This window comes from Mesoplodon densirostris, chromosome 15, assembly GCF_025265405.1.
Source record: "Mesoplodon densirostris isolate mMesDen1 chromosome 15, mMesDen1 primary haplotype, whole genome shotgun sequence".
Classification (NCBI taxonomy): domain Eukaryota; kingdom Metazoa; phylum Chordata; class Mammalia; order Artiodactyla; family Ziphiidae; genus Mesoplodon; species Mesoplodon densirostris.
The window spans coordinates 8,342,319-8,360,316 of NC_082675.1; the positions used below are offsets into that span (position 1 = coordinate 8,342,319).

The following is a 17,998-nucleotide window of genomic DNA, read 5'->3' on the forward strand; positions in this document are numbered from 1 at the left end:
AGAAGCACAGCACTTCTAAACTAAACGTTCCCTTCAGCAGTTGGAAATGAATTCATAACGAGGAGGAGGGGCGGGCTGCTTTCTTTAGGGAGATCCTGAACACCTGATGCAGAATAAAGTCGGTGTGAAGGCAAGCTAGAAATAGCTTCATTAACATTTCAAATGGGTGGCAAGGTAGGTGTAGGGGGTGCTGCTTTTGGTTGGAGGTTTCTGGAAGGCAAATGAGGAGGGAGGATAAGCCACCTTCATGTCACCTAAAACTGTTCCCTGTAGTGTAGACCCGCACTTTTATGTAAAATAAGCACCGGGGTAAGACAAACAGTACACCACAGAAAAAAAATCTCGTAAACTCTATAGAAACACAAGCTAACGAAGATCACACTTCTTAGGCTTTAAGAGAAGCTTAAAGTAGAAAAAAAAATTACCTAAGCTCCAGCAATAGACTGTTTCAGGAGCACAGTGAGCTGGGATAACAAATGGATTTACTGGTCCAAGTAAAGGGGAAGGGAGGAAAGTTCTAGCTCACGCTGTGAAACCACACAGAGATTTAGAAAATCATCTGTTTTAATGTTTGGTCCTCAATCATCTCAATGTAGCTCTTCTCAAAGGCAAAACACTAGCTCCACCTCATGACCTTGTGGTTGAAGCCTCTGGTGGGGGGAGAGGAACAGCAGCCCAGGTGTGCCGAAGAGCTACGAGGACAGCCAGGTGTGCCGCCTTCCTTATACAGTGCTTGAGTGGAGCTGCCGGGCCTCGGAGGACTGGGCCTGTCTCGAAGGGGGCTGGAGATGGGAGCTTCTGAGGAGACCCCGCCCTGGAGAAGGCCCCGGCCCTGTAGCCACAGCCACTTCACTGCCCTCGGGCCAGAGCTTGCCCCAGTGACCCCAAAGAGAAGGAACGGCAGAGGTGACCCAGCCACAGACAGAAGGTGACCAATGTGCATAGTGGTTTACTACGCAAACCCTACACACAAGACATGGGAGCAGCTGGGCAACACTGCAGTACTTGTGGAGACTGACTCAGAATCTGGAACTTCCTCTGGGGTGACAGGGCAGGCAGCCTTTTCTCCCTCCTTGCTGTGCTCTGATGAGGGCCAAGGAAAGCCCAAGTGTGGGGTGGGCATCACTGGTCCGTCTCACTGCCAAGACCCTGCAAAGAACAATATGCTTTTTGTCAGTTGATATGCTTATGGATACATGTGCACCCGCCCTGTGCTGCCCGCAGGCAAGCCTGAACCATTTGGGGCAGGTGGGAATCGGGCACTTTCCCTGAGGACGTCTGGACAGCCCTTCACAACTGAGCGTATTCAGGTAGGTCCTAGGGGTACCCAACCCCTCTTGCTCTTCAAGGCGAATTTAAGTAGAGTGTGGACAGAGGTTTTGTCATGATATCCATTATCATAACTAACCTGAGACATCACTGATTAAAATGAAGGCTAGATTTTAAAGAGTGAGTCCATTTGAAGAAAAGTATGAAGTAAAGGCTAGTATAGGTGGCCTAGACATGGAGCAGATGACGAGTCGCATGTGACCGCCTGAGTGGACGACACACCTGGATGACCTAGGGGTTCTCACCGCTGGGACAAGAGGCAGGTGAGGTAGGGCGCTGGGACCTTCCCGCCGGCTGGGAGCTCAGGAGGCGACCTACCTGCTCGTAGTCTTCCACATATTTATATTTCTTCTCCCAATAGTAGCGTCTTTTCTTCATGCAGTAGAGGACTATGACATCACACAGCACTGTCGCCTGAATGCAGCACAGGGCAAGAAAGAATGAGGCAGGATGCTGTGGCCCCTATTATTCTGTGTGCGCCCCTTCCCACAAAGCCTGGGATCCTCCAAGGAAATGAAAGGCTCCTTCATCTCTCCAGGGGAAAAGGTTAGGGCCCGAGGGGCGCGGTCTTGGAGAAGGGCAGGAGGAAGCAGGCGGGGATGGGGAAGGGAAGTAAGCCTGGAGGGTCGAGCCTAGAAACAAGTCTGGGGTCAAAGGGAAGAACCAGGATGCCAGCAGAGGGTCTCAACTTGCTGTGCTGGGGGGGGGTCACAGTCCCAGGCGGGTGGCCAGAGAGGTCTAAGTGAGCCACTCACCACCCCTAAGAGCGCCAAGCCGGAGCCAATGTTGATCATGGTGGGGATGATGTCAAATTTCCCAGCCTGCAAATGATGGGAGAAAAAGAAGAATTTGTGATAGGGGTGGGGAGAGGGCCTCTTGCCCCTGGCCAGCCCAGAAGAGGACCAGTGGGCTCTGAACGAGGAGAGCCGGCGGCCAGGCTACCTTTCCAAACACGATGATGTCGAATCGGATGCCGTAGGCTTTGATGAGCGTGCGGTGCTCGGTGCCGGTCAGGTCGTTGTAGTACTTGGCAAACCTGGGAAAGGAGGCCGGGTTAGAGGGAAAAGGCACAGGGAGGCCTGAGACAGCCTCTGGGTCCCGCTGAGGGACGTCAGAGCGAACTCCCGAGGCCCTGGCGGAGTTAGCACTGGCTTAGGGCTCGCTCTGCCTGCCGAACGAACCACACTCGAGCACCCCGGGGCTTCTCCGGGCTCGTGTGAAGCAGGGCTGGCCTGTTGAGGAGGAGGGCGCTGGGGCCCGCAGGGCAGAGGGTCTGGAATGCTGGCACAAGGGCGCACGAAGAGATCCCTCCTCTGTCATCACCCTCACTTCCTACGACTTAAAACGGAACTTCCTCCTCTGAAAGTCCTTCCTGATACAGCTGAGCCCCGTCTCTCAAGGAGACCCTGGCCACTAACAGAAGGTGGCCAGCCAGCGGTGATGGCCAAGTCTGCTTTGTGTGGGGGGGGGGACCGAGCACCTCAGCACTGGACATTTTTTGTATTAAAGAACCAATGATCCATCAATTGGATGAGTGGATAAACAAAATGTGTTATATCCACACCATGGAATATTATTTAGCCATAAAGAGAAATACTGATAAATGCCACAACATGGATGAACCCGGAAAAAAGCCATGATGCTAGGTGAAAGAAGCCAGTCACAGAAGGCCACATATTGTATGAGTCCATTCCTATGAAAGTCAAGAATCGGCAAATTAGGTAGATTAGTGGTTGCCAGGGGCTGACGTAGCTGAAGTGATAAGAGGGGTACAGCTAAAGGGTCTGGGGTTTCTGAGGTGATGAACATGTTCTGAAATTGACTGCGGTAACAGCTGTACAACTCTGTGAATATACGAGAAACAACTGAATTCTACACTTTAAAAGGGTGAACTGTGTACTATGTGAACTATATCTCAAGAAAACCATTTAAAAAGGACCACCAGGAGGGGGAATTCCCTGGCAGTCCAGTGGTTAGGACTCTGTGCTTCCACTGCAGGGGGCATAGGTTCAACCCCTGGTCAGGGAACTAAGATCCCACATGCAAAAATAGAACACGACGGGGCATGCTGGGGGGAGAACCACCGAGACCGATACCGTTTGCTGCCCGTGTTATACAGGGGATCCATGAGGAGCCTAAGCTGTGGCCTGAGATCTGTCTGGCCCACAACTTCCATGCCATGGTCCAGGCCTGGGGAACTCGGGTGGGGCCTGATGCTGGTGGAGGTCAGGGGCATGGGTGTCCTTGTGAGGGTCCCATTGGCTTCTCTGTTCTGGGGTTCCAACCCAAGCTTGAGGTTTTCCACAGTGGTTTCTACAAGAAACAGTGTAACTGTAGAGATAGAGCAATGCAAATCTGACTCCCTTACTAGGGAAAAATGCAAGGATCTGCCCTTCTATCAGTGAGCCAGACGGTTCAAGAGGACAGCAGATGCTCTGTGCATTTGATTCCACACATCACCACTAGAGGGAGACAAGAGCAGCAAAACAGCACCACTGACCCTACTTGGAAACAGGGTCTTTGCAGATGTAACTAGTTAAGATGCAGTCATACTGGATTAGGGTGGACCTCAAATCCAATATGACTGGTGTCTGTAAAAGAAGACAGACAAAGGACACAGAAACACAGGCACAGACGGGAGAAGGCCATGTGACGACAGAGGCAGAGACTGAGTTATGTACCTATGAACCAAGGACCACCAAGGATTGTCAGGAGCCACCAGAAGCTGGAAGAGGCAAGGAAGGAGCCTGGCCTGCTGACACACTGATTCTGGGCTTCCAGCCTCCAGAACTGTGAGAGAACAGATTCCTGCTGTTTCAGGCCACCCAGTTTGTGGTCATTTGTTATGGCATCCCCAGGAAACAAATACACAGCACTTCTAGCGGGGAAATACCAGCAAAGGCCTTTCCTGAGGCCAAAACTTGTATCCCCTGCACCTTGGGAGATTCTGGGGGCCAGATCAACCGAGAAACCAATTCATGGATCAGGCCCCAGAGGCCTTTGGACTGGAGGACCACAGGCTCATCCACTCCTCAAAATTAGTGAGCAGAGGGACTTCCCTGGTGGTCCAGTGGTTAGGACTCCATGCTTCCGCTGCAGGAGGCCGGGGTTCAATCCCTGGTCAGGGAACTAAGATCCCACAAGTGCACAGCCAAAAAAAAAAAAAAAGAAAAAAACCCCAGCAGGGTCCTGGCTGAGGCTGGCCGGCCCAGGAAAGCTAAAGCAGACAGTTGTTCTGGAGGCAAGAAAAGGCGAGGAGGGCACTCACAGGTCGGGATGCCACAGGGGCAAGGCCCTGCTTGGACCACTCTCCCTGGCACACGCCTTCCCACCTGCCCTTGGGGTGCCGCCTGAGTGCTGGTCTTGGGTGGGCGTGGAGGCCCCCACTGGGGAGTGATGGAACTACCATCACCCCCAGCACATGAGGGCCCAAGCTCACACCCACCTGAAATTGTAGCCTGGGGACACGTTGTGGTCCACGTCCCGGGTGTCCAGGCGGCGGAAGGAATACCTGGGCAAGCAGAGGGAGGCGGCTCTGTCCAGGTTGCAGTCCCATTTGATCTGGATGCCCATGATGCCTCCCTGTGGGTTGCAGACAGACAGAGCAAGCTTTCCTCAGAGCCCATTCTAGAAGGAGATGTGTCAAAGACTGTGTAGAAAAGCCAGGACCTACACCTACCTCGACAGCCATGTCTTGGAAGCTGTGCCCTGCGTTCTCCACTATTTTGCCAAGTCGGAATATGGGGCAGAAGGGATCTGTTTTAGCGTCATAAATGCACGTTTTGAGGTAGGTAGTGGTGATGTTGGGAAGGATATTCCTCCTAAAGTTGGGAGAAAGAAGAAAATAGAAGGAAGGAAAACCTCAAAGAAGAGCCAGAAGTTTCTCCAAGACACTGGTGAATTCACACAGCTGGCCACCACTTACTTGCTGAAATTAAATTTGGGATACCAGATGTTGTTCTTAATCAAAAGAGTGAAGTTTTCTGCAGCCTTTAAAAAAGCAGGCCTGAAAAAAATTACAGCGTATTGTTAATAAAAGCACAAACATATGTACACTCCTAATATACCTAGGTAATTTTTTTTTTTTTTTTTTTTTTGCGGTACGCGGACGTCTCACTGTTGTGGTCTCTCCCGTTGCGGAGCACAGGCTCCGGACGCGCAGGCCCAGCGGCCATGGCTCACGGGCCCAGCCGCTCTGTGGCATGTGGGATCTCCCCGGACCGGGGCACGAACCCATGTCCCCTGCATCGGCAGGCGGACTCTCAACCACTGTGCCACCAGGGAAGCCCCCTAGGTAATACTTTTAAGTCGCATACCCATGTGTCTTACAATGTCACTTTGCCAAGAAAAAAGTAAAACATATCTCGTCTTTTCTACTTTCCTCTGCATAAACACTAGGTCAAGAGAGGAGACTGCAAACCAAGGCTTCTGATTTCTTCCAGTCATGGAAGGGCAGGGCCTCTTCCTCAAGGCAGCGGGAATTTAAGAACCTGAGGAATAGCTAACGAAGGGCGGGAGGGGTGGTGCCTCGTGGCCTCACTAGAAATCACTCATCCGGCAGGTGCTGGGTTTCAGGGCTTACCTCCCTCAGGTATTCTCGGGAATGCTCAACAGATCTGGTTTAAGAAGCAAAAGCAAAGGTGAATTCACCTACAGGCTGGACACAAAAAGTGCATGTCTGCTGCTGCACCGCCTCTTGGAAGCGCCATGTCAGCTCCTGCTGACAGTAGGAGTTGAATTACCCAAGGGGACCCCACTGCTTTGGAGGGTTTCTACAGGAGGATCTGGCACTGTAGACTGACTCCTCAGTGGGGGGGCCCCCTGACCCAGGTGGAATCTTTTTGTTTGTTTGTTTGGCTGCACCACATGGCATGCAGGATCTTAGTTCCCAGACCAGGGATCAAACCCCGTGCCCCCTGCAGTGGAAGCGTGGAGTCTTAACCACTGGACCACCAGGGAAGCCCCCCAGGTGGAATCTTTGAAGCTATAAAAAACCTCAGCAGTCTTCCCCACCCTGAGAAAGGAGCAAGGCCAGTGATGAGGCCACACAATGCGGGGAGCTGAGCCTGTCGACAAAGACCTTGACCAAGGCACTTCTTTTGGGGCTTTGAATTCCCTCATCCCTGTATCAAGGGGATGGACTATATCAAGGTTTCTCAAACCTCTGTCACTCCCTGTACCACTGTGTGCCTCATGTGCAATACCTGTCTTTAAGATTAACCCTCCTTTAAAAAAAAATTGAGGTGAAATTCAGAGAACATAAAATTAACCATTTTAAAGTATACAATTCAGTGGCATGAAGCACATTCACAGTGTTAGACAACCATCACCTCTACCTAGTTCAAGAACATCTTTATCACCACCCCGAAAGGAAACTGCTTGCCCACCAAGCAGCTACTATCCATTCTCCCCTCCCCTCAGCCTTCGGGAACCACCGATCTACTTTCCTTCTTTCTCTATGGATTTGTCTATTCTGGACATTTCATATGAATGGGATCAGACAGTATGTGACTTTTTTGGTTCTGGCTTCTTGTACTTAGCATGTTTTTGAGGTTCATCCCTGTGGTAGCCTGTGTCAGAGCTTTTTATTCATTCCTTTTTATGGCTCAATAACATTCCATTGTACATGTTCACCACAATCTGTTGATGGACTTTTGGGTTGTTTCCACCTTTAGGATCAACTCACTTTTTTTTTTTTTTTTTTACTGACATTCATTTTGAAATAAAACTTTCCATCCTGACCATAAAAAATATCATTTGCCACAAGTTAGATGTCATCGTTCAAATAAATATAACTAAGAACAATGTCACTACGAGCTGACATATTTTTGTCAGCCCAACGTGCTGAGCCTGGGGCTTGTTCTCAGTGAGAAATGGAAATCAGCGAGGGACAGAGAGGTTTTGAAGACACTCCAGACCAGGATCTCCTCCTTGATATCAGCTAGGGGCTGAATAAGAGCAGAGATGGGAAGACCTTTCTCTCCATGTGACTCAGAGCTGAAATTTCGTGTATCAGTGTACACTTAAAAATCATCCTACACTGGATTAGATCTATAACAGTGCTGATGTAGGTAGGCATACATATAGCTGATTCACTTCATTGTACAGGAGAAACTAACACAACATTGTAAAGCAATTATACTCCAATAAAAATAAAAAGATCCATAACAGCACTGTCTGGTGAAAATATACTGTGAGGCACAAACCACACTATAATTTAAAATTTCCTAGTAGCCACATTAAAAAGTAAAAAGAGGGAATTCCCTGGCGGTCCTGTGGTTAGGACTCTGCACTTCCACTGCAGGGGGCGCTGGTTCCATCCCTGGTCGGGGAACTAAGATCCCACATGCTTCGCGGCCAAAAATAAAGTAAAAAGAAACAAGTGAAATGAACTTTTCTGTAATAAGCCAATATATCTATAATGTTACTACAACATGTAAACAACATAGAATGTTATTAATGAGATACTACATATTCTTTTTTTTTTTTTTTTAATAATAAGCCTTCAGAACCTGGAGTGTATTTTACCCTGAGAGCTCATTTTGGGCCCAGCTGCATTTCAAGTGCTCAGTAGCCACACGTGGTCACTGGCTCCATAAAATCCTTTCCAGCTCCAGAATACTAGGATTCCTCGTCTTCTAGTGTTCCCTCCCTTGCCGGAGCTACTGCTCTCAGCAATCCGCAGTCCTCACCATTCTCTTGTGCTGCGACACACCCAGGATGAGGTTCACATGGCTACCTGATCCCCGGGCTTCTCTAGGCCTCAGTCTGACGCTGGGTGAGAAAGGCCCCAGGTTGCCCGCAGTTCCCAGAGCGTTACTTCTGACTCCACCCACTCACAGCACAGCTGATCGCAGTTTGGAAGAATGTTATTCCAGGCAACCTTGAACCTGCTCTAGTTTATAAAACACACTTTAATGGACATTAATAATTTTCCTGCCCAGCATCTGTACCTTTTTTCTGGTAACAGAACCCCACACTTCCTTTAAAAGCCACACCTCCCCCACTCTCAACCTGTGTCATTTGGGTGGGTCTGACTCCCCACCTAGCTAGGAAGGCACATGACCCAGGCCTCAGCCATAAGCAAAATCCATCCCCCAGCCACAGTGATGGGTTGGATGGGTTGACAGATGTGGCTGAAGCTGTGAAGATGGACAGGTCTAGAATCTTTACGGACAGCTGGGCAGGGAGACTAGGGATTATGCCACGGGTCCTGCAAACGAAGCCACCACGGAGGGAAGCAGAGTCAAGAGGTGGCGCCTCGGATGCTGTCCTTCGAGCCCCAGGTCTAGCCATGCTGGGATCTCTGTGCTTAGTTGAACAACCGCCCCCACTGTGCATGTGTGCGTGCGTGCGTGTGTGTGTACACACCCGTTTAAGGCCCTGAAAACTGTTTCCTGTCAGTTACTTGCAACTGACAGAGGCCTAATGTAGCAATAAGTCATCTGCACTCTTATCGTGAGTGACAAACACCATGGCCCACTAGCTACTGAGGGTTGCTGCCTTGTGGTTGAGAACCGCCAGCGCAGGGAAGCCTGACTCCACAGGCTGACACCAAGAGCACAAAGCCACAACTCCCCTGCCACCTCTCTCAGGCCCGAGACCCAGCATTTAGGACACTTCTGTCCCTTTGGCAGGACTCACGTTGGCACTCGTGCGTCATCCTCCACCGGGCACCAGGCTGCCACCTCGCATGTGTTCATGGTCTCATTGAATGGCACGCACCTTCCTGTCGCGACTCCTGCAGGGGCGAGGGGCACCCAGGTCTATGGGGGTCTCCTACTTTCTACTTTGTGAGGCAGGGTAGGAACTCCACCATGCATCCTATGCAATCAATCTTGAGCTGGTCTAATTCCGGGATTTAGACAGCATCCAGAAATTCAAATTGGAGGAAAAGAGTTGTCTGAGTCCTGGCCACATCACTGCTTTGCCAACTGCAGGGCTGGGGTGATACCGAGCCACAGGACAGGGCAAGATCTGGGATGGCTTCTGGGGTGAAGATGACAGAGATGAATGTCGAGAGGGTCCCAGGACCCCAGTCTGGACACCAGCCTCTCCCAGGCTCGTGTGGGGGATTTCTCCATCCTGGAGATTTCCCTCTGAGAGGGGGCCCATGGGGGAGGCAGTTTGGTCTGGGGCTACCCTCCCCAGGCTAAGCGTCTACTGTAGAGTCACAGCCACAGGCTTGTACCATTGCTGTGGGTGCCCGCAGAACCAGCAGTACAGTTAGCATCGGATTCACACACGGTGGTCTTATCTGGAATCTGGAAAAAGAAGAACCAGTGAAAACAGGTTTCACATGGCCTGGTCCCACCCACAGTGGAAGAGACCCGAGGCTCTTCCCCAAGAAGCTGCCTACCTCAGGACAGAGGCCCTGCGTCTGGTTCATGGTGACAATCATGTTGGTCATGATGAAGAGGGAGTTTTCCTCCTGTAAAGCAGGCAGAGGGGAGTGAGTGCTGCATATTACCTTCAGAGGAGCCAGGCAGAGCCACAGGGAAGGCCTTTTACTAGGATAGTGCCTTCACTTCCCCCGCCGTGCCATGCAAAAAACAGTTAAAAACACTGGTCTTAGGGTCTCCCATTCTCACCGATGAGAGTTATAACCTAACTGAAAACAGGGACTCCAATACTTGCACACATGTTCACAGCAGCATCATTCACAATAGCCTAAAGCTGGAAACAACTCAGTGTCTATCAACGGATGAATGGGCAAACGAATTGTGGTCCATACCTGTAAGGGAATATGACTCAGCCATAAAAAGGAATGAAGCACAGACCTGGCTACAATGTGGATGAACCTCAAAAACATGATGCTGAGTCCAAGAAGCCAGACACAAAAGGCCACGTAGTGTACGATCCCATTGATATGAAATGTACAGAATAGGCAAATCCAGGAACAGAAAGTAGATTAGTGGTTGTGAGGGGGTGAGGGAGAAGGTGGAAAAGGGGATGATAGCTTAATGAGTGTGGGGTTTCCTTTTTGATGAAAATGTTCTAGAACTAGACTGACGTGATGGTACACAACATCGTGAATGTGCTAAATGCCACTGAATTTTTCATTCTGAACTGGTTGATATTGTGACACATGAACTTCACCTCAATTAAAAAAAACATGTCTATACCCTGAAATGGTTCCTTAATAAAGCTGGACTTGTTGAGGGAAAAGAGTCAGTAAGTGCTCAGTATATCCTCTGCCAACCGGATTACCTCACAGGCGCAAAAACACGAGACCTCAAAGGTCTCAAGTTTGGCTGGTTCTTTCCTAACAGGAACTAAAATAAATACATAAAACATTCTATACAGAAGACCCAATCAGGGCTCGCCACTGACACTTCTCTTTTTTTTTCTTTAATTTATTTATTTTATTTTCGGCTGTGTTGGGTCTTCGTTGCTGCGCGTGGGCTTTCTCTAGTTGCGGTGAGCGGGGGCTACTCTTGGTTGCGGTGCACGGGCTTCTCATTGCGGTGGCTTCTCTTGTTGCGAAGCACGGGCTCTAGGTGCGCGGGCTTCAGTAGTTGTGGCTCGCAAGCTCTAGAGCGCAGGCTCAGTAGTTGTGGCGCACGGACTTAGTTGCTCTGCGGCATGTGGGATCTTCCCGGACCAGGGCTCGAACCCTGGTGCATTGTCCCCTGCATTGGCAGATGGATTCTTAACCACTGCACTACCAGGGAAGCCTGACACTTCTCCTTTTGAGAAGGTTCTGTTTTCTAGTCCTAAGTATGAAGGTGCCAAATGGTTGATTTAAAGTTTCTGGAGAGCAATTCACTTGGGGATGAGACTGAAGAATTGCTAACAGTGGCCTCCCAGTATAAGGAAAAAAAAGACAAAGACCCTGCAAATTCTAGTTGGACCTCCTCCTTATTGGGTGCTGGTGCTCTAAAATGAAATGCTCTGAGCATTTCATACTCCTGAGAAGAGCAGTCAGTGCTGGGAGCCATCAGGGAAACTCAGGGACCAAAGGGTCTGTAGACATCTCCACTCCCAGGTCTGACAAGGTGGTAGACGCTCTGGGAATAGTTGGCATCTTTCAAAGACAGGCCTGGAACAAAGCATGTTGGGAAATGAGGAAATGGCTGTAGGAGGGGACGTGAGAATGTGGCAGGAGGCCCGGGTCAGGCGCCCTAGCAGGCTCCCGTGTTCCATATGTAGACACACTGCTTGCTTGGTGTTTACAGAAGGCTGCTCCTGCGTCTTTCCTGAGTTAGACCTGAACAAGTCAGTGTGGTTTACTTTTTGTTTCCCATTTCTTATCTATTTTAAGTTTAGGGAAATTTCAGTCGAGATGAGCCGAGTAGATGCGGTGCAAATAGATATTTGTGTTTTATCTTTGGAGGAGCAGAAGGATATCGTGAAGGCTCATGAAGAGAGCCCTGGGGAACTCACACGGCCCCCAGCTCCGATCCGAGATGGAAGGCAGAGTTGCTGTGTGTTCCTTCCCACTGAGCGGCAGAAGCAGGGGGCCGTACCCTCCTGTGGGTCCAGCAAACAGACGGAGTGTGATATTCCGAGCCTGCCAGGACGAGGTCGTGGCTTCGTAGGAAGCAGAGGTCTCTCTGTAGAGACAGGTGCATGCCAACAGCACCAGCTTCCTCCAGCAAACTATGAATCCCCTGTTCCATTTGACCTTTATGGCTTATTAGCTCTGATTTCTCTCTGGGCACCCCACAAGAACCCTTCTCTTGAGAAGGCAGAGGGAAAATGAACACACTTGAAGAGAGAGTTTCTGAAGTCCTTGCTCTGAGCCAAGAGTTGGCAGCTTATCTGCATGTGGCCACCCCAGTCACCCTAGCACGTGGGCCATCTGGAGGGATATGTGGGGTTTGACTGTGGATCAGAGCCATTATCATGGTTAAAGAGAGTCAATAGTTAACTTGGAGCTTTGTGGATTAACAGACGGGAGACTAGGACGCTGCATCAAACAGTTTCTTCCCTTCCCTATGTTCCTGATGGAATCCTATATGGGTATGGCTGTTTCCTTCTTCTTTGGCTTTGGGTCTCTAATGGCTGTTAAAGTTTTTACGCTGTCTGAAAAGATTTACCTTGTGGGTTTACAACGATAAAGCAAGCCACAAAATGTGGAAAGGTGATAGTTCCACCTGCATTTTCCCCAGGATTTAAAACATATGCTTTTCCACTTTTCAAGTCCAGCGACAGGCTCAGATGTCCATATGGAAAGCTTCCCCTGTTTAAGCCAGCCATGTTTGAGGGCTGAAGAAACGTAGCTGATTGAATATTACCTGTTAGACCCTAAGCCAAAAAGAGGTCTGTCTGCACTGCTTTCTTGGACTAAAACAATCAGTCTGGGCATTGGTGATGTTAGAACTCTGGGCGTGCCAATCACTAATCAAGAGTGCAAAGGTGAAGGGAAAGCAGCTAACTAGAGGCTTGAGCTTTAGACAGAGACACAGTGGGAGGCTTACCTGAGCTGGAATCACATAATCGGCCACATCCCAGATCCGGAATCCAAGTTTAGAAGTGTTGGTCGTGGTCACACCCTTGGCTTTGGCAGTAACGGAGCTGACCACAGAGTCCATTTCCTGGTAGCCCTTTTCCCACACAAACACCCAGCTACAAAATAAAACAGGTCTCTTAAGTTGCCACTAGGATTGCATAAATTTGAATTAATGCTAGGGAGCCTCTGGTAGCCAGAGGCTGAAAGTATGATGTTTACTAGTTGTGACTTTGCAAAAGCTGCTTAACTTTGTAACTTAGCGCAGTGACCAGCAAAAAGAAAATGCTCAGTGAATGCTGTCTTTATTACTAGGTATTTGAACACTTTCAATGCACTATGACCCACAGAATTACCATAAGATAATAGAAATTATGATAATGATAGTTACCATTTGAATGTGTTTAGGTGCCAGATACTGATCTAAGCTCTTTATGTGTATTAACTAATTTAATACTGACCACTTTATAAGGCAGGTGTCATTATTCTTCTCCATGTTACAGAGGAGAAAACTGTAATTCAGAGAGGTTAAGTCACTTGCCCAAGGTCACACAGCGAGTGAATGGCAGAGTCAGCATCTGAACTCAAGCTCTTTGCTTTTGAAGTCTCCTTTCTTGCCCTCTCTGCTATATATGCCCTCTAGAAAGGAGAATCGTACCTTTTAAGTAAATGTATAATAGTTTCTTACTTTTTCTCTAAGAATTCAGGTCACATGTATGTTTCTCTCCTCTGAAGTGGGGACTTCACTACCAGCCTGAATAATTAAAAATCTGAAGGCATTGGTGCATAGTGGTTAGGACACTGGAACAGACTGAAGCCAGCCTATCTCAGTCCATCACTCACTAGGCATAAATTTGGCCAAGCTGCTTAACCTCTCTGTGCCTGTTTTTCCCATCTATAAGATGGGAATGATAACAAGACTTCACAGGATTGTCGTGAGGTTACAGGAGTTAATGCATGTCAAATGCTTGGAACAATGTTTGTGAGCCATTATCGGCAGACTGAAATTGGCCACGATGGGAGCATTTACACCGTGGAAATTGGCCAGTACTACAAATCAGAACTCCTCCCCATCAGAGCTGTTGTGAAGCATCAGTAGTGGCTACTATTGTTGTAATTTCTAGAAGCAAGAAATGCTACTAGCATCCCTCTCCCCTCCTTATAAGCTCTAGGTGCTGAGACTTCAGAAATTTGCTTATTTGGTTACTTATTGTCTGAGTAGTCTCCAAGTTCACTACCCATCTTAGAGATGGGCTTTTTCCCTAAGAAGTCCTCTTCCTCAGGGTTTCTAGGAATTCAGCTGCAGTATAAGCTTCCATTTAATTCTAGTCAGACACGGAGAAGCTTAGAGCAGGGTCACTATTATTTTACCACCAAGTACAGTCATCCCTTGGTATCCATAGGGGATTGGTTCCAGGACCCCTGAGGATACCAAAATCCATGGATGCTCAAGACCCTAATATAAAATGGCATAGTATTTGCGTGTAACCTATGCACATCCTCCCCAATACTTTAAATCATCTCTAGGTTACCTATAATACCTAATACAAAGTAAATGCCATGTAAATAGTTGTAAATACGATGTAAATGCTATGTAAAAATAGTTGCTGGCAAATTCAAGTTTTGCTTTCTGGAACTTTCTGGAATTTTTTTTTTAATAGCTTTTATCTATGGTTGGTTGAATCTGTGGCTGCAGAACCTGAGGATACGGAGGGCTGACTGGACAGTGAGTTGCTAAGTCAGAGACACATGGTTTCACCCTAATCACTATGTAAATAACTATTCCCTCATCCAGTGACTGATAATACAATTAGATAACTGAGAAGTATTCAGTCTCTCTCTCTCTCTTTTTTTTTTTTTTTTGGCCATGCACCACACAGGATCTTAGTTCCCCGACCAGGGATTGAACCCGTGCCCCCTGCATTGGAAGTGCAGAGTCTTAACCACTGGACCACCAGGGAAGTCCTGTTCAGTCTCTTTTTGAGGAAGGATTACCTTTGGTCACTACTGGAAAAGAGACCACAATTTCACCAAGATGAATTGAATCAGAAAGTTAAGAGATGGGGTTTTAAAAAATTTTTCTTAAAAGCCCTAAATTCAGATCCTGAGTCAGATCTGATCACAGCAAGATGTATAAAAGCAAAGCATTGGGCCTCCCTGGTGGCGCAAGTGGTTGAGAGTCCGCCTGCCGATGCAGGGGATACGGGTTCGTGCCCCGGTCTGGGAGGATCCCATATGCCGCGGAGCGGCTGGGCCCGTGAGCCATGGCCGCTGGGCCTGCGCGTCCGGAGCCTGTGCTCCGCGGCGGGGGAGGCCACGACAGTGAGAGGCCCACATACCGCAAAAAGAAAAAAAAAAAAAAAAAGCAAAGCATTTACTGCTTAAAAAATCCTCATGATCGAGGCAGACAACACTCCATAGGGATCCTATAAAGCTGCACTGCCCAACAGAAATACAACGCAAATCGTGTAACTTCAACATTTCTAGTAGCCATGTTAAAAATTAAAAAGTAACAGGTGAAATTAATTTTAATGATATGTTTTATGTAACTCAACATATCCAATATATGTTAATGCTATCAATATAAGATGTATTAATATGATATTTAATTGTTTTTTGTACTATGTCCTCGAAATCTGGCGTGCATTTTACAGTGATAGCACATCTCAATTTGGAGTAGGGATGTTTCAAATGCTCAACAGTTTCATGTGACTCCTGGCTACCATATTGTACAAGTGCAGATATACTGTATGCAGTCTAGAACTTTACAGATACCCTAAAGTAGATGTAAACTGATTCTCGTACGAGCAGCAGCAAAAGCCAAAAGGAAAAAGCTGCATGACAGCCCCTGATTCCAAATGCTTCAGGTCCAACCCAGCAATATGAGTTTAGTTAACCAGCTCGTAGCGGGTCTCAAAATTTAAGGGTGCATCACAATCACTGGGGGGCAAGGGGTTGGTTGTGATCATACTTAATGTGACTTAAGAGTCCAAACCTGGGGGTAGGCCAAGTGGTTCTGATGCAGAGTTCATACCTGGAAAGCCCTTTTACTGACTACTGTCAGTACCTACTGCTGCTGCGCTGATAGATGGTAGAAGCCAAACCTGCTAGATCATGCGGATTCCCTTGGGCAGTATTAACAGATTCCAAGCCCCACCCCAGGGTCAGGGGAGAGGGGGAGGATGGTGTCCTGTTACCTTTAAACAATTCCTCAGATGAGTCCTTCATGTTCAGGTAGGTTTGGGAAACACTAGGACACTGGTTCCCAAAATTTGCTGCACATCAGAATCACCTGGGGAGGTGGTCGTACTCTACAGCACTTGAATCAAAAAGTCTGGGTCTGAGAGCCAGCAGTCAGTATTTTTTAAAGATTAGCAAATAGCTCTATGTGCAGTTTGGGGAACACTGTATTAGGCCTTTTAAGAAAAACAAAAACAAAAACAAAAACAAACAAACAACCCCCCCCCACGAGGCAGCAGGTAACATCTGTCAGCTCAGCAGCTGTAGACACCGTAACACCCCAGGTGGACCGTGAAAGCGGGCCCAGTTGGTAAATTAATTTCCACCTCCTCTCGAGTTTTATTACATTGTAAGTGTGCGTCAATTAAAATTAAGCACTAGGTGAGGACTGATGGTGGAGGGACATATAAGCAAAGAGGGCAGCATGGGGAACGATGAGTCTAAGGCAGGTGCCTATACCAAAAACTCCAACAGCCCCATAAAAGGAAGGAACGGAACTTTAAGTGATTTTTGAAAGTGTGACCTCTCTATTATCATGAGTTACCATATGATGATCAAAGGAAAGGGAAAGGAAGCCACAGACCCAGAAGGAACCAAGTGGAAATCCCAAACCTTGGTTTCTGTCAGCAGATCATCAGAATGGGAAGTGAAGAGCAAAGAGTGAGTCATTTAGGGCAAAGGCCTCCGACCCCCAGCCAGAGGACATCATGGAGCAAGTCAGAAGGGACAGGAAGCATGAATGGCGAGCATGAAGGTCTAGCTAGGCTTTGCCTTCAAGACACAACATCAAAGCAGCCTCTGGACCCAGGGCCGGCACAGAGCCCCGTCCCCCTGGTGGCTAGGGTCGGGGGTGGAGGGCTGGGGGAGTAGGGATGTATCCCTGGCTTCGGGTCGCTGTTCCCTGGACCCCATCTGGAGGGCGGTCGCGGGGCTCGGCCGAGGACCTAGGCCAGAATGAGCAGGTGCGTGGCCGGGACTCAGAAGGGGGAGTTCCCGGCCGTCGGGTCACACCCTGTCCCCGGGACCCCTCGGGGTCGTCGCCCGCGGCCGCGCTCACCCGATGACGTAGGCCAGGATGAGCAGCTGCACCGCCCGGTTCATGAGCCCCACTTTACGGCTGCGGATGAGCACGATGCGCGGCGTGTCGTACTCGAACAGGAAGGCCGCCAGCACCGCGCAGCAGCTCGCCATGGCTGGCGCCCCGCCGCCGCCGCCGCGCCGCCCGGCTCCGCGCTCTGCACCCAGTAGCCGGACCCGCCGCCGCTTCCCCGCACGGGAGCCCCGCCCGGCGTGGCCGTTCGTGGGGGAGGGCCCGGAAGGAGGCGGCGCTGACCCTCGGGGGACGGGGCCGGGCGAAAGGCGTGACCTCCCCCTCGGGTACGAGTGCCGCGCCGCCTCAGGAGGGCCGGGGGAGAGCGACCCTCTCGTGGGGAATGGGGCCTGGGGGAAGGGGTGACCTCCTCGTTGGGAACGAATGACCTCCTCTGGAGAAGAACGGGGGAATAATGACCCTCCCCACCGAGGGCCTGGTGGAACGAGCGACCCCCTCCTCCTCAAGGCGGGGTGGGCTCTACGGGGATGGGATGACCTCTCCTTCAGGAACGAATGACCCCATGAGGAGGACCAGGGAGGACCGGTGACGCTCAGGGGGTATAGAGCCCTCAAGGAGAGAGTGACCTCCCCCTTGGGAAGGAGATACCCCCCCAGGGGCGGGAGGGGTAATGAGCGACCCCCGTGGGTGTCTAGGAGTGAGCTGGGGGCGGGGCGAGGCGCTGGGGGCAGCTTAGGGGAAAGAGCATTCTCTTTCCTGCGGGCTCCAGTAGGGGGCAGCGCTGCCTTCTCGCTGCAGGAGGGAAAGCCTAAATATCCGGTACCCCAGGGACCCTTGGCTGGAGCCACACACGCTGCAAAATAGCCCTCTTAGAACTGAAGCCAGGTCACATACCTACTCCCATTCCGATGCTTCCTTAGTTGTAG

The 17,998-nt window shown here is 49.6% G+C and overlaps 1 protein-coding gene across 1 annotated transcript; it reads right to left on the bottom strand.

The window, feature by feature from the left end:
• Positions 1 to 546: 546 nt before the first annotated feature.
• On the bottom strand, positions 547 to 17,318 carry P2RX4 (purinergic receptor P2X 4). The gene is made up of 12 exons (XM_060118072.1): positions 17,079 to 17,318; positions 12,753 to 12,900; positions 9,689 to 9,760; positions 9,521 to 9,593; positions 8,974 to 9,070; positions 5,255 to 5,335; positions 5,009 to 5,150; positions 4,775 to 4,911; positions 2,272 to 2,365; positions 2,085 to 2,150; positions 1,648 to 1,743; positions 547 to 1,149 (listed from the first exon to the last, which is right to left on the bottom strand). Exons 1-12 carry the CDS (start codon positions 17,210 to 17,212, stop codon positions 1,123 to 1,125), a joined length of 1,167 nt encoding a protein of 388 aa, XP_059974055.1. The 5' UTR covers positions 17,213 to 17,318; the 3' UTR covers positions 547 to 1,122.
• Positions 17,319 to 17,998: the final 680 nt, after the last annotated feature.